Source organism: Mesocricetus auratus, unplaced genomic scaffold, assembly GCF_017639785.1.
Source record: "Mesocricetus auratus isolate SY011 unplaced genomic scaffold, BCM_Maur_2.0 Super-Scaffold_4256, whole genome shotgun sequence".
NCBI classification, from domain to species: domain Eukaryota; kingdom Metazoa; phylum Chordata; class Mammalia; order Rodentia; family Cricetidae; genus Mesocricetus; species Mesocricetus auratus.
The window spans coordinates 35,013,242-35,027,551 of record NW_024429182.1 but is presented as its reverse complement, the minus strand read 5'-3'; the positions used below and the strand labels follow the sequence as shown (position 1 = coordinate 35,027,551).

General features: G+C 47.4%; 1 protein-coding gene across 4 annotated transcripts in view; it reads left to right on the top strand.

The window, feature by feature from the left end:
• Kank1 (KN motif and ankyrin repeat domains 1) overlaps positions 1-14,310 on the top strand; it is a 201,437-nt gene that overhangs the window by 164,851 nt on the left and 22,276 nt on the right. For all 4 annotated transcript variants that reach the window (XM_040746161.1, XM_040746150.1, XM_040746155.1 and 1 more), the window contains exon 4: positions 11,198-13,870. In XM_040746161.1, the coding sequence (XP_040602095.1) occupies positions 11,198-13,870 (2,673 nt within the window). The remainder of the gene's footprint in view (positions 1-11,197; positions 13,871-14,310) is intronic.

Genomic DNA, 14,310 nt, shown 5'->3' with positions numbered 1-14,310 from the left:
GAGCATGATGGGAACAAGGTGACCACTTCTGCCTGGAACAGAGAAGCTAAGGCGTAAGCGGGGCTTTTAAGGAAGATGAGCCATGAGGCTTAGGCTCTGAAGGACAGCATAGTTGGTAGAGTCTGGAGAGGTGTGCGCTAGATGGAGAGAGAAGCCACAGAGAGGTATGAATATTGTGTGGTACGCTGAGGTGAGTGGGTAGAAACATGGAAAGTGCTAGACTGAGGCTAAACTGTGGAAGATCAAGGCCGCAGAAAGGAACGCCTGGTGATGTTTTTGTAATGGGACACATCAGTCTACAGCTTGAGAGAGACGCTGTGTTCTCAGAAGTCCCTCAAAGGAAGGGAACTTCGTCTGATGGAGCAGTACTGGAGAGCAGACTGACTGCTAAGTCTGCAAGACACTCATCGGGGCTTGGCCTGGCTCTGTGATGACCGTCCGGCTGTCTTCCTGCACCTTTAAAGTGGGAAGGAGGGCTGGAGAGATGCCCAGAGGTTAAGAGCCGTGTCTATTCTTCAGAGAACCTGAGTTCAGTTCCCAGCCACCACATGGTGGCTCACAACCATCTGTAATGAGGTCTGGTGCCCTCTTCTGGCCTGCATACAGAACACTGTATGACAAATAAATGAATGAATGAATGAATAAATAAATAAATAAATAATAAAATTAAGTGGAAGGGAGGGACAGAGGGTTGGAGAGAGGGACAGAGGAAGGAATTGAAGTCTATCTTTTTAAGTAATCCAGTCTCTGTCAGTCTGAAACAGTTTTGTTTCCTTTCTTTGTGACTTTGGGAGTTTCCAAAAGAAACCTTTGGCGCTATAGCTTTTTCCTTTAGGTGGGATCCGCAAATGTCTCTCTCTAGTCTCCAGCCGTATCTCACTTAGCAAAAGTGACTCCACTCACCTCAGTGCACTTCACAGGGGCACGATGCCGCTTTGGCCACTGTGGGCTTCCTCGCTGTAGCGTCACTTTCCCTTCAAGACAGACAGTCCGTTTTGTCATGAGGTTTTCTGAGACCACAGCAATAGTCTCGTCTTTGGTAGGAAATATTCCATCCAGCAGCCGTCGCAGCCATTCCTGTCTGGTAATTTTGTGTTCCCATAATCCTTACCTTGGTCATCAGCTGGAACTCTTCTCTAGCATCATGGGCTCACAGATACTTATCAGTTGGTTATTATCATTAATTATATTATTTTGAGGCTTAAATTATCCAAGTGGCCAGTGGGGTTCTGGAAGAGTCTCTGAACCAAGCCGACCACTCGGCTTGGGTTGAAATTGCTAATGTGCTGAGAGTTGAGAGTAGCAACTGACAGGCCGCGGGGCCAGCTGTGGGCTCTAGAAGCCTCCCTCATGCAGTGTCACCCAAAGGAAGATCTCGGCCCACAGGAGTGTTCAGGACATAAGGCAAGCCAACCCCAGCCCTAGCTTTGAAGCCATCTGGTGGGTAAATATTTTTAATCTGGGAGAGGGGAGCATTGCTTAAGTCTCTCGAGACCCTCTCTGAGTGGTAGGATGTCATTGTCCCATCCACCCCATCCCCACCCCAAGGCAACTAGTCAGGTCTGGGTGGAGAAATTACAGTTACAGAAGGGTTAAAAGTACAGAAACTCCTGCCTGCTGCCAGGTCAGCCTTGTGGCTGACACTTTTGAATCCTTACTGTTCCCCTCCCTGAATCTCAGGGTATGGAGAAAATCTGCATTCCTCCCTAAGCGCAGATTCCCTAAATGTCCTCTGCCTGCTTTCTGGCATTACTCATGGCACCTCTGTCCTTCACAGATTAGATTTATTGTTGTTTAATGACCTCCAGAAGAGGAAACCCCTCCCCCACCATTTTCTCCACAGTGAGTCATTGGCTTAAAGAAAAATATTTTCCTTTTTAGTAGCAGAATGGGGTAGCAGATAGAGGCTGGCACAGCCTTGGTCCTGGTGTCTGGTCTCCAGCTCAGCCCACAGGGGCTGATATTTGTCAGGACTTCTTAGTTTCCTCCTAAGTACAGGGTGGAGAGGAGGAGAGATAGGCACCAAGACACAAGTCCCGACTGCCCAAATACGGAGTGTCGGCTTGAATGGTTTAATGTCATGCCTTGCTGATTGTCCAGCTTGTTAACTAGACAATACTCACTTGTGAGACTGAAGAGAAGATTTGTACAAACAATCCTTGGAAACCTACCAGAAGATGGAAAGGAATTTTAATATGTAATCCTTCGACTAGCAAGAGAAATCTTATAAAAATGTAAATGGACCATTTCGCTCTTTATGTAAATACCCAATAGCTTCAAGATGCACATCAGGATCCAAAACTGGTCTTTCCCTATCCTCCTCCTCTGCTAGCAATGTTTCTCATCCCCTCCCCCATGTGAGGCTGCCCAGCTGACCTCTCAAGTGCAGCTCCCAAAAATCACCCCTACCCCTGCCCGCGGGAGAACCCCTGTTTCACCTCCACAGTATTTACTAAGGCAGTTGCTAATCTGTAGAAGTCTGTCTTCTCTAGGTGGCGAGTTCTACCAGGGCAGGCTCGCTCCATGGCTGTTCTGTTCAACAGTAAGCAGCTTTGCCCCGTATTGGATTCTTCAAAAATAGTTATTACATGAAAAACTACATCCGTCATCCTCCTAAGATGAGGCTCCCCCTATGGAGTGCAGTAGTGTTGCCAGTAGGGAAGCTGGAAATGTGAGCTAGTATAGAAAGGAAGGCTTGTGTAGAGATCATGTACAGGTTAACAGCTGTGACTCAGCTTACACACATGGAGATGAAGGCTAAAGATCTAAAGAAAGAAGCACCACGCCCTCTAACAGCCACATGAACAAAGCGAACTGTAAAGCTGCTGCTTTGCTACTTTGGGTCTGGTACTTAAAGCTTTGGAAATATCCTTTCACTTTCTTGTTTCATTTGCGTAAGTGTTGGGACAGTTATTCAGAGTAGCTGTAGGGAGGTGCTACAAGATTAAGACAGGCAGTCTGCACTCCTAGAGGAAAGAACAGCAGCTTTCTTCAAAAGGAGCCTGGCACCCTTGGAGTGGCTGAATAAATGAATGGGTTTTAGCTGGGAGGAAAGGGGCAGATTTGGAAGCTACTCATGCTATCCAGCACTGGGGCAGCTGAGGCACAGCTTGAGTTTGAGGCCAGCCTGAGATGCAACACAGCAAGACTATCTCAAGAAGCAAAATAAAGAAGTAAATAAAACAAAGTAACTGTTGGATAAATTCAAGAAAGCGTCTTACCTGCCACACATTCCTTTTTTGCAGAATGCAGGATACTCATGTTACTGGCATCTCTCTTGTGGGTTCCTGTATCCTGAATAGTGTTTCTGGTGGATTTGGTATTGGGTGGGAAGGTACTTGGATCTGAAAGCTTAATGCTCAGTGTCTTTGGAGCGCTTCCTGCTAGACCTGTTCTGAAGGGCACAGTCCAGCGCCACTTCCTGCCTTCTCTGTACCACTGTCCCTGCCTGGAGGCGCTGGCTTGCTAGCCCAGACACCTTCAAATGCTGAAGAACTCACTCCATGGGCCTTGCCTCCCTCCAGTTCATCCTCATGGCCTCCTTCCTGCCTCCAGGCCATGGATGCTGCAGGTCCTCTGTGATGTTCCCCACAGCAGCCACTGCACTCGGACACTTGGCCATGTGGGGATCTGTAGTGATGCCAGGCCTCTCTGGGACTGATACAGCTCCTGGGCCAGGTCCCCACACTTCCTGTGAGAGGGGACGATGTGTTCATGGGAACTAACTAGTTAGCTTCAGCAGTCAGTGAGAATGTCAGATGAATGAAAACACCCTAACAATGTGTGAAGTTGTGGCACACGGGTGTAATTATTCTTCATGGCGTCCTCAGTAATTGGACTTAAAGTGTGCAGCAGAACAAAGGGGTCATTGTGTCCTGACAAATAGAGTAATAATATCAGAGCCATGTCCATTTAAAAGTCCAGGGGCATTGTTTTGGAAATGTCTGGTGCTTTTTGCCCATAATAAAGACTAGCTCGTTATAGTCTAGAAAACAGTGTTTCTTATGCAAAAGTGGCATTTTCTCAGAAAGATAAATATTGCGTATTTTCTGTCATATACAGAATCTAAATTTAAAAAGATGTGAAAGTAAAACAGGAACTCTTTAGAGAAGGGGGCATAAGGAAGAGACAGGAGGAATAAGCCAGGCAGTGCAGAATGTGAGTATGACTGACGTACATAGTACCCACGTGAGAGAACGTCACCACAAAGCCTATTGTTCTTTACGATGAGTATATGCTGATTAAAAAGGCAGGCACCGCTGGGTGGTGGTGGTGCACGCCTTTGATCCCAGCACTCGGGAGGCAGAGGCAGGCAGATCTTTGTGAGTTTGAGGCCGGGCTGGACCGACAGCCTCAAAAACAATACAGAGAAACCCTGTCTCGTAAAAACCATAAAGAAAAAGAAAAAAAAGAAAAGACAGGCGCCGAGTCATGGTGGGCACAGATCTATGTATGCCACCACTCACAAGACAGAGGCAGGAGAATCACTAAGTTTGAGGTCTGCAGAACAAGCTCCATGTCCTATCGCTACACAGCAAGACTGTTTTTTTACAAAGAGCACCCTGTCCCTGGCTCATAGTCTCATTGAGAAATAGAGGGATGAAAGGCACAGCCCGGATGTGGCTCAGATACTTTGCTCTGTTGGGAGGCTAAAAGAAAGATTGTTTTGCAAGAGGGCAGACCAGGCATTGAGCACCAAGCACCACCTCTGGGCTCTGCTCACTAAGCCACTCACCAGTGGTAGCGCTTGCCATCTCTCCCTTGTGATGTTGCCGGATGTCACCGTGGAGAACAAAACTGAGTTGGGAACCACTGCTGGCCAGTCACACCCCGCACTAGTTAGCTGCTCTCTATCTACGCTGCTGCTTCTTGGTGAGTAGAGTCCGGTTTAGGTCTTCCCAAATTAAATTATTTTGACAATGAATTTAGTTTGTTTAAAAAGTTAAAACTGAATAAGTAACACATTATGACCCTAGATGAAATGATTTTTAGCCTATCTCTATCTCAATATCACTGGTGAATGGAGAAGAGCCACAAGAAAATGCTACACTGTTGTTGAAGCCACAGCTGGGCCTTTTTCATGGGGTTTGGATATTTTTGTTGTTGTTTTTTTTTTATTTTGTTTTGTTTTTTTGAGGCAGGGTTTCTCTGTGTAGCTTTGGAGCCTGTCCTGGAACTATCTCTTGTGGACCAGGCTAGTCTCGAACTCACAGAGATCCGCCTGTCTCTGCCTCCCGAGTGCTGGGATTAAAGACATGTGCCACCACCGCCTGATTGGGGTTTGGAATTTTACAGAAGGTAAATGCACACATAAAGAAAAAGCCTTATCAGCCAGGTGTTGGTGGCACATACCTTTAATCCCAGCACTCGGGAGACAGAGGCAGGCGGATCTCTGTGAGTTCGAGGCCAGCCTGGTCTACAAGAGCTAGTTCCAGGACAGGCTCCAAAGCAATACCGAGAAACCCTGTCTCGAAAAAAAAAGAAAAAAAAGAAAGAAAAAGAAAAATCTGTAGATTTTGGTTTCCCTCTGAACTCATGGGAATCCATCCTGAACATGGGGAGTTTTCTCTGATGGAGGCTGTCACATTAGTTTGTGGTTACCCCTAATTGCAGACCAGACAAACGGTGTAGAGAGAAGAGGAGAAAGGAGAAAGGTCTATATGACCTTTGATTTTTCAGGTGTGAGGCCAGTTCAGAAAGGGTGCTGGTCCAAGAAGCTGTGCAACACACTGTTGGCAAGCCGCCCAGTTACCCAAACACACTGTCTTTGGCCTTCATTTCACTTCTGCGTGGCATCTCTGGTTTTTTGCTTTTTTTTTTTTCCTGTGTGCCCCATCTGCACTAGACTGTCAGCCACATAAGAGTGGAGACCTTGTTCCTTTCATTTGCGTTACGACCCTAGCTCAGCAGGAAGTGGTGATGATGAATGGATGATAGATTTTAATAAGCCGTTAGTCTCAATATTGACTATAAGTTGCACATAAGAATGCCCATCTTCTTTGCTCTAAACCTCCCAGTGACTATTGGGACCTATTAATTGCTGCCATGTATAATAGCACACACCTTTAAACCCAGCACTTGAGAGGCAAAGGCAGGTAAATCTGTGAGTGCAAAGTCAGCCTGTCTTATGTAATGAATTCCAGGTCAGTCAGAGATGCGTGATGAGACTGTCTTTCAAAAGAGAAAGCCCTCAGACCATTTTAACTGGCTCTCTGAATGTAAGCTCTCTACCTAGCTCAGTCCAGTCCCTGCATGGTTGTCAAGGACAAATTTCTGGTGCCTTTTAACTTTATCTCCTAACTGGCGGCCAAATACTACAGTTGACAAAGTGCCCTGCTCTTGGTCCCAGGACCAAGGCCTCTTCTGCTCTTATCCCCTGTCTGACCTGCCCCGAAGCTGCTCTCACAGACACAGCCCTGCCCCTCTTCCCTTGGTGTTCTTATCGTTAATACCTGGTCTTCAAAACCCAGCTCTTGGGCATCCCGTTCGGCTCTGGCCACTTGTTCATGTGTTGTGGTCTGACTTGTTGATAGCATGCCGTTGTAACTAACCAGCCTGTATTCATTTCCTCAGCTAGCCTAGACATCTCATTTCATTTCTTATAACTTTTTCCTCCTTCTCTTTCAACAGAATAAGATCATTTTTCTGCACGCAGTAAGCTTTCAGTAAAAGTTACATAATGAAGATTGAGGGGTGCTAGGGGTAGTCTGACTCCATAACTACATTCCCAGACATTCAGAAAATTCTCGTAAACACCTGGGCAGCCCTCCAGTTCCAGAACCCTCGGAAGCTGTTGCTTGCAGAATTCCACATAGCCGGTGGAATTTTGGCTGTGTGAAAACACACATATTTCTGTTAGTCTAAAAAGGGTTTTTTAGATAGCTAAAAAGTTTCTTTATAACTCAGCTATGGATTTTTTTCTAAAAAACCATTGTTTTGTGCTTCCTTATTCTTGAATTACCAATTTTCATAGTAAAATCTTTACTGTTGTAATTAATACCTCCTTGGTTTAATTATTTACCATTTTCTTCTGCAATTTGGGGGTAGGGTAGGGATAAGAAGAAGATACAGGATAGAAACTGCTCTTAGAATTTGGGATAACTCTAAAGTTCACTTCTCTCACATGAAAGTACAGAGATGGAGGCTCTTCAAGAGTTTTAATACTGGCTTTGATCCACAAAGCCGCTTGAGACCGAGATTCCTTCTAGCACATGGGTCTTCTATCCCCAGGTGTAAACTCAAGGGCCAAGTTAGCAGCCAGTGATCTTAGCATCATATCTGCACCAGAGGAAGGAATGGAGAAAAGAATTCGAAAGATTATTCCTGGGTCTCTTGAGGAAGGGTCGGTGGGGGTGGGGTTGTTTCATGAACTGACTGCTTATGGCCACACTAACAGTAAAAGTAGATTGGAGGAAATACTGGCTTTCTATTTACTCATCTAAAAATAAGTTACTTGTACTGTGGAAGAGGAATATTAACTGTCTTCCCTTGCCACATTCACGCTCTGCCCATTTGAGTCACTTAGACTTTACTGCGGTGCATTCCTGTAGGAACGATGACTTCTGTGGTAGTTTTTTTTTCCCTTAAGTGTCCATGTGGCATAAAATTTTGTAAAGTGCAAAATATATATCACCCCTAACTCCACACCCTGAAAATAACCACTAAAGGGGTCTTAAACATCTACTTTGTTCCTAACATCTTGTTAAGTGGTGTATAAAGTGTTTGAAAATTCGATCTATTGCTCTGAGGATGTTTATAGTATGGGGGGGATAAAGTTAAGACATACTTTTATACAGAAAAGTTGAGAAATAAGAATGGGCCATAGGTATGTCAGCAGGTACTTGTCTAACGACATACTGAAAATCAGCAGATTAAAAAAAAATAGTGAGATTATGTCCTGGCTGTGGTGGCCACACCTCTTTTCCAAACACTTGGGACATAGAGGCTGGGGGATCTCTGATTGAAGGCTGGTTTACACAGCTAGTTCTAAGGTAGCAAGGAGTATCTAATGAGGTTCCATCTCAAAAAAACAATAAATAAGTTAATTAAATAAAAAGTATTGAAGTGAGGCTGACTGTTTCAATGTAATAGAGTACCTAGTACCCAGGATGATTGCACAGGTGACACTTTGACAATCTTGTTTGTTGTTTGTTTGGGGGGGGGGTGTTTCTCCATCTGCTCTATCTGGTTTTTGTTGTTGTTTCTTTTTGCTAGGACCCTATCAGTATTAGGGATTCAGCAGTGTTTGGGAAAGAAGTCTGCTGTGGTTAAATTCTAACTGCCGCTGATTTCCAGGGGAGAAGTCCAAACTGTCACTTGGGGATAATTCAGAGTGACCCAGACCTTTGGTTTTCTCTACTCCCTGAGCTTGGGAAGTAGCTAAATATAGACCAGCTAAGTTTTGTGGAAAAGTGTACTGGGGGTGGAGAGGAGATGTGAAACCCGACACTGAATCCACTCACTTTTCCTTCTGGGAACATTGGTGAGAGAAACCTAGAAGTCATGCCAGCTGCCACCGCCTCAGACATGATTGACTTTTTCTTTGTAAAGTCTCTCTGTGATGTTCTTGTTAACATGCCCTGCTTTGTTTGCAGCTGATAAAGGGTCTGTTCCATTAATTTCCTTTAAGATTCATGGCCAGGGTTCTGGCTGTTGGAAGGGAACTGTTGGTTACCGGTCACCTGTCAGGAGCTAGGCTGAGAAGTGTCCTTCAGTGCTCCGGAACAGTGGCCAATTGTGGCCCTGCCCTTCCTCAGGTGACCCAGGCTGAGTTTGCTGGGCCTGCCTCCAGAACACAGACTCTTTGATGAAGTGTCTGGCCCCAGGGGCAGACTGAGCCCTCTGTGGAGAGGCTCACATTGCCGGCTTTATTTGGGCTCCTGGCAAAACTGCATCGCAGAGCGCAGGTTTTCCGAAGAAGGCAGGCGGCTTCCTGTTTTCATTAAGACACCAGGGGGATGCCGGACTGCTGAGTGTGCCTTGCTGGTGACGGTGGCGCGGACGCGGGGAGCCCTCATTGGTGTAGGCTGGGCCTCTCATTGGTGTAGGCTGGGCCTATGGTGTCCCTGCGGGCCTGGGAGGTGTGTGCGTGAGTTGACAGGCGTTCCCTTAAGTGGAGAGGAGAGGAATCCAGGCTTGGGGTAGCCGGAGGCTGCCCTGCTGTGAGCCTGCTTTAGGTGAGCTGGGGAGGGGAGAGCTTAGGGGGACTGGATCGAGTGCTTAGAGGGTGAAGGCGACCTGTAGATGGCTCCCGCACCTTTCTCACTGGACCCTGAGCGACCTCCCTGCCTGGCACCATACTGTGAGCCCCGAGTGAGTATTACCCCACCCCCGGACACCCTGGGCTGGTGGGATCTATCCTGTTTTTCCTTGCTTCCTTTGGAACTTCAGACAGTTCTGGAAACAGGTCTGGCTGCATATTTTAAGCTAGGGCACTGTCCTGTGGAGTTGTAAGCTAGAAAACAGGAGAGGGGAAGACACATTCTGTTAGCATGAGCTCAAATTTCCAGACACTGGCGCTCTGGGTCAGCTCATGCTAGGGCACTTATTTCAAAGAGAAAAAGAGAATTCCTTAACAGTTTTAACACTGCTGTGTGGCGGCGGCTGCGGGGGAAGCAGCGGTCCTAGGGTAGTTTAGATTTGGGGATTGTGTATGTCTATGGAATGGTTGTGTATATATGGAATGATTGAACCCCAGGACTCAGGCCACAGGCTAGCCAAACATTCTTATCTTAATATTGTTTGGTAGTGAGACACAAAGAATGTGTGCCCATTTTTATTCCCATTTGGCAGAGTTTCAGGAGAGAAACAGGGAAGCAAGGGCTGGGGGGAGGGGCGTGTCATTCCAAGCTTTCTCGGCATGAGTTGTAATGTGGAGCCTTGGTGGGGACTGGAGGGCAGGTATCTGCCTAAGTTTGCTTCACATCCTAGGGCCTGACAATAGTGTAGGCAGGGGGACAACCCGGACTGGGGCTGGGGGACAGGTGGCTCTTATTTTCACTCCTAGCTTTTGGTCCTTTTCATAGACCTGAAGTTAGTGTGGCTGTAGAAAAACATATGACCTACAGTTTAAACAAACAAAACGACATTGCTTTTAAATTTGCAATGCACAGTTCAGATCAGCAGCAAGGTCTGGGCTTTGAAAGGTTCCTGTGTTTCCTCTTTTATGTTTGGTTTAGCCAGAAGTAGCATTTACTGAATAGCACATGAGCTCAAACTTGGAGTATGATTTGCCCTTCCGTTCCTCCCTGGACCTGTTTGGGTTGCTTGTGATGATAAAACCAGGTATTTGTGAATTAGTGAATGTTGTGTCAGAAAGCAAAACATGACGGAGCGGAGAAAACTTTCCTCCAGTTGGGAGAGGGTTTTAAGTAGGGAGGGAAAGTGAGCAGTAGGTGAAAGTCTGTCCTCTGACCATGTTCTTGCACCCAGGCTACCAGAGGATTTACTCCCTGTCCTGTGTCCTCAGCTTAGAAACAGGAAGGGGTCAGGGCAAAATGGAACCATGTGGAAATAGTCAGACACTGGTGGCTCTTAGCCACTGGCAAGAAAAGACTACCAAACCTGAAGAAAAATGAATGCCTGCACACACACACACACACACACACACACACACACACACACACACACACGCACGCACGCACGCACGCACGCACGCACCTGACTCCATGCTTCTGCTATGCCCCTCTCTTTTACTCTGCTGACTTGGTGCATATTGAGACTTAGTAGACTCTGTATAAGATGCCCTCTCCCTTTTCCTTCAAAGAACTGTAGAGAACAAGTGGTCTATACAGCCATGTTGCCAGGCTTTTTGTACCGATTAACTCTCAAGACCATTGTTTCATACTGTTATGAGTTGAATACTTGAATACTTGAATTGTCCTTCTAGTTTTTTTGTGGAAGGAGGGTTAACACTGTAAATTGCTCTACTACTGAGCTACATCCACTGTCCTTTTGAATTTTCATGTTGAAATAAGATCTCTCAGTTGCCCAGACTGGCCTTGAATTTGGAATCCTCAGTCTCTCCAGTAGACTTCTGCCATTATGATAGTCAGTGACTCCATTTTCATTCAGAGTTGAGGTTCAGAAAATAGGACTACCAGCTCCAATAGCAGACCAGCTTGTGCTACACTCACAAGTAATTATTCTTAGTAAAATATGTAATGCGTGTGTTATCATGTTTTCTCCTCTCTCTTAGAAAAAGCAGATGGCGTTCTGAATGGAGACCATAACAAGGAACAGAAAGACCCATATTTTGTGGAAACCCCTTATGGTTTTCAGCTAGACCTGGATTTCGTCAAATACGTGGATGACATACAGAAGGGAAATACGATCAAGAAACTCAACATCCAGAAGAAGCGAAAGCCATCTGCACCATGTCCAGAAGTCAGGGCCACACCTGCTCATCAAGGTGTGTGGACTTCCACAGAATCCCTGTCATCCTCCAACAGTGACGACAGCAAGCAGTGTCCCAGTTTCCTCCTAGCCAGAAGCCACACTACATCAACCCCAATCCCACGGCCGCCTGTCCCACTAGAGGCCTCACCCGCTTTTGTCATCCCAGAAAACCGACAGCTACTGCCTCCTCCCTCGCCTCAACTCCCGAAGCACAACCTTCATGTCACCAAGACATTGATGGAGACCCGGAGAAGACTTGAACAGGAGAGAGTCACCATGCAGATGGCACCGGGTGAGTTCAGAAGGCCCAGGCTGGCCAGTTTTGGAGGCATGGGCTCTACGAGCTCCCTCCCATCCTTTATGGGTTCTGGTAACCACAATTCGGCCATGCACCAGCTTCAGAATGGATACCAAGGCAATGGGGATTATGGTAGCTATGTCCCAGCTACCACTTCCTCCATGGGGAGCTCCATCCGCCACAGCCCATTGAGTTCAGGGATCTCCACCCCCGTGACCAATGTGAGCCCCATGCACCTGCAGCATATTCGAGAACAGATGGCCATCGCCTTAAAACGCCTGAAGGAACTGGAGGAGCAGGTGAGGACCATCCCCGTGCTCCAGGTTAAGATATCTGTCTTGCAAGAAGAGAAAAGGCAGTTGGCCTCCCAGCTGAAAAACCAGAGGGCTGCATCCCAGAATGAGGCATGTGGTGTGAGGAAGCGGTCCTACAGTGCAGGCAATGCCTCCCAGCTGGAATTGCTTTCCCGAACCCGAAGAGGTGGCGGGGAACTGTACATCGACTATGAGGAGGAAGAGATGGAGAGCGTGCAGCAGAGCACACAGAGGATCAAGGAGTTCCGGCAGCTCACGGCTGACATGCAGGCGCTGGAGCAGAAGATTCAGGATAGTAGCTATGAGGCCCCGTCAGAGCTCAGGGAGAATGGACAGTGCCCGGCTCGGGAGTGCAAGTCTGTGGCTGTGGGCAGCGATGAGAAAATGAGTGACATTGTTGTTTACCACAGAGACGTCAGGGCCTGCAAGGATACAGCTGTAGGGACAGTCACTGAGACGAGAAACTTTGGCATCGGTGTGACGGAAGCCATGCTCGGGGTCATGACTGAAGCTGACAAAGAGATTGAGCTACAACAACAGACCATAGAGGCCTTAAAGGAAAAGATTTACCGCCTGGAAGTACAGCTTAAAGAAACCACCCATGATCGGGAGATGACTAAGCTAAAGCAAGAACTACAGGCTGCTGGATCCAGGAAAAAAGTTGACAAGGCCACAATGGCCCAGCCACTTGTCTTCAGCAAGTTGGTGGAGGCACTAGTGCCAACCAGAGACCAAATGGTTGGCAGCCACGTGGACACAACAGATTCATGTGTTGGGACCTCTGTGCAAACAAGTAGTGTAGGCATCTCCTGCCAACCTGACTGCAAGAGTGAAGTCGTGGGGCCCGAGCTGCCTATGAATTGGTGGGTCGTGAAGGAGAGAGTGGAAATGCGTGACCGATGCATAGGGAAGTCCGTTGAGACTTGTGACCGGAGTGTGGGCGTGGAAGTCAGCGTCTGTGAAACAGGCAGCAACACAGAGGCTTCTGGGAGCGACCTGACACTCCTTAAGACAAACTTGAACCTCAAAGATGTACGGTCCATTGGCTGTGGAGACTGTTCTGTTGATGTGATTGTCTGCTTTCCCAAGGAGTGCACCTCCCGAAGCATGAACACAGAGGCCGTAGGCCAGGAGGAAGTTGCTATCATGGCGGTGCCTCATACCACAAACCAGCACACCAGCACAACTCTGGAGCAGGTGGACCAGTGCATGAACACAGAGGCAGCCACCCTTGTGGAGTCCTGCACCAACACTTTCCTCAGTACCCTGGACAAGCAGACCAGTACCCAGACTGTGGAGATGCGAACGGTGGCCATCGGAGAAGGCCGTGTCAAAGACATCAACCCCTCCACTAAGACTCGGTCTGTTGGTGTTGGGACGGTGCTGTCTGGCAATTCTGGGTTTGACAAGCCGTGTGCTGTGAAGACCAAAGAGTCAGGCGTGGGACAGATAAATATTCATGACAACTATCTAGTTGGTCTCAAAATGAGGACCATAGCTTGTGGGCCTCCACAATTGACTGTGGGACTGATGGGCAGCAGGAGGAGCGTGGGGGTTGGGAACGAGCCAGTAGAGGATCTCTTGGAGGATCCTCCTCAGCCTCAGCTTGCACCTGGGATGGTGACTGGTTTGGATCACTACATTGAGCGCGTGCAGAAGCTGCTGGCAGAGCAGCAGACCTTGCTGGCTGAGAACTACAGTGAGCTCGCAGAGGCGTTTGGGGAGCCTCATTCACAGATCGGCTCCCTCAACTCACAGCTCATCAGCACCCTGTCATCCATCAATTCTGTCATGAAGTCTGCAAGCACGGAAGAGCTCAGGAACCCTGACTTCCAGAAAACCAGGCTGGGTAAAACCCCAGGTAGGTGGTAACCCCAGGGACCTGAACAGGAGGACAAGGGGCAACTTATGCAGAACAGAGGTTTGTATAGCTGAGCGCAAAGAGTAGGAAATCCAAAGCATGGCACCAACTTTCTGCATGTTCTTCTTTTGCTCTAACATAGCAAAGAATGCATCGTATGGTGAGATGGAACAAAAATGTACCCATTCCCAGGATACTGACGTCAGTCCATGAGGACAGAGGGATGCATGTTCCACCACAGGAATTGTTAGGGACACATTCAAACCATAGGAGGAAAGATGGGGAGGATGTCTCTCTAGGAAGTAAGGAAGTTTTGTTTTATTTTTTAACTGTTGGAACTATTATTTTGGAATCTTGGAGAAAGCTTTAGGATGGGAATGAGTCGAATGCAAACCAAGAGCATACGCAGCCTTGCCAAACCTCAGTATCTCAAAGCTCCT